This window comes from Fukomys damarensis, unplaced genomic scaffold, assembly GCF_012274545.1.
Source record: "Fukomys damarensis isolate Sample0158 unplaced genomic scaffold, DMR_v1.0_HiC HiC_scaffold_33, whole genome shotgun sequence".
Lineage (NCBI taxonomy): Eukaryota > Metazoa > Chordata > Mammalia > Rodentia > Bathyergidae > Fukomys > Fukomys damarensis.
Window position 1 is genome coordinate 12,068,970 of NW_022900945.1, and position 1,997 is coordinate 12,070,966.

Genomic DNA, 1,997 nt, shown 5'->3' on the forward strand with positions numbered 1-1,997 from the left:
GGGTGAGCGCGCCCTCTGCTGGCCGGCCTGGTCCCTGCCGAGTGACGCGGCCAGAAGGCAGGGCCCCCTCTGGGCTCCGCCCTGCTCTCCTTGGGATCGCGAGCGGCTCCACAGTTCCTGCTTCTGTTGGGGGCGACAAGCACACGGCAGGGTCACGGAGCCAGGACCTCCTTGCAGCCGGGGCCAAGGCACAGTTAGTTTGTCCCAGACAAAAGGACAGTTAAGGATGGAGCCGAGCGTGGTGGCGCATAATCCCTGCACTGGGGAGGCTGAGGCAGGAGGATCGCTCTGAGCTAGAGGCCAATCTGGACTACACGGCAAGCCCCTACCTTAAAAGGAGAAAGAAAGAAGTAGGGCCCAGGCCTTCCCAGGACCTCAGCAGCGCAGCCCTCTGAGCGTGTCCTGCCCTGCTGTCCCCTCCCAGGTCCGGGACCCACACTTGGTCATCTGCATGGACTGCTCGGCGGACACCATGACCAGACGCCTTCTCCAGAGGAACCCCGGCGGCGGGGCCTTGGATGACGCCACCAAGGTGGTAGGCAAGCGCCTGGAGACCTACTACCGGGCCTGCCTCCCGGTGCTTGCCTACTATGAGGGCAGGGCGCGGCTGAGGAAGGTGAGCCGGCGCCCAGGGCCACTTGCTGGGGTCTGGGCTGCAGAATCAGGGCCAAAGTACGGGCATCACTTCCTTCACTGTCATCTCAACCAAAATTAAATACCTAGCATCACATACACCTGGAGAGGTCATAGCCGGGTGTGGTAACGCACACCCGGAATCGCAGCTCTCTGGGAGGCTGAGGCAGGAGGATCCCAAGTTGGAACCAAGCCTGGGCAATTTAGTGAGATCTGGTGTCAAAATAAATAGTACTTTTTTAAAAAATGGCAGGGGATGTAGCTCAGTTTGAAAGTTCTGGTTCGATCCCCAGTACTAAAGAAAGACTTAAAAGTTGTGCATATACTCGTGTCTCATTGACACCATTACGCATTATACTTGGTAAAGCTTCTTTTCCCAAGAGAAACAGGGAAAGGGAGGAAAATAAAACAGGTTCTGCAGCAGACTTAGACCTTGGTTGGGTACAGCCATCCAAGATCTCTTCTAAGTGGAGGATTCAACACCTTGGGATTCTGGAGATTGCTACAGCTAAAAGGCTGGCCTCCCAACTCTTGGCGACCCTCCTGCCTCAGCCTCCGACCAGCTGGGATCACAGGAGTGCGCCACCACCCAGGCTTTTCTGAGCTCCTGTCCTTGCCGGTGGAGTCCGGGTGCCTGGACTCCTGATGGTGCAGGTGGTGGCAGGGCCGCTCCTCCTCCACAGAGGACTTCGGAGCCATGAGTGAGCGGTAGAGGCTCAGCACTCCGGAGGGCTGCACGGCAAGTTCAGAGGAACCAGAACGTGCTGCTTTCCTCATTGCCTTCTTCCCCTGCTTCTACCCTGCCTCATTATCACGAACTAAATTTTAAAATGTTTCCTTGTCATTCAGAAATTGGCTGCAGCATGTGCGTTTTCGGATTCTCCCCTAGTCCTGGGGGCAGAACCAGGTCCGTGTGTGCGCGCCTGCCTCACATGCCACTCCCAACTGTTTTATGTATATATATATATTTTATTTAATTGCCCAGGCTGGCCTGGAACTTGGGGTCCTCCTGCCTCAGCCTCCCGAGTAGCCGGGATTTAGGCATGTGTCACCATGCCTAGCTGACAGATTTTTAGCAGAGCTAAAAGCTTTCTGGTTGTTTATTTTCCCCAGCATTGGAGATCAAACCCAGGACCTTGCATCGTCCCTGAATGACACACCCAGCCCGCTTTGGCCATTTTTAAGTACTCCTATTCTTTGCTTTCCTTTAGAAACACCAAATTCTTAATTTCCGCCTGAGCAGCAATGTCGTGTGAGCCACATAAGCCCATCACGGCTCCCTGGAGTCCCGGCTCGCACGCAGGCTGTGTGTGCAGGAGACTGCGGTGTGCTCCGTCCCCATCCCCCGCGGGCCCCGGCCTCAG

General features: G+C 56.1%; 1 protein-coding gene across 4 annotated transcripts in view; it reads left to right on the forward strand.

Moving 5' to 3' along the window:
• Ak5 (adenylate kinase 5) overlaps positions 1-1,997 on the forward strand; it is a 219,973-nt gene that overhangs the window by 214,867 nt on the left and 3,109 nt on the right. For 3 of the 4 annotated variants that reach the window (XM_010605162.2, XM_010605165.3, XM_010605166.2), the window contains one exon: positions 425-616. In XM_010605162.2, the coding sequence (XP_010603464.1) occupies positions 425-616 (192 nt within the window). Of the gene's footprint in view, positions 1-424; positions 617-1,844; positions 1,989-1,997 lie in introns of those variants that run through there. The other variant, XM_010605163.3, reaches the window with a different exon arrangement.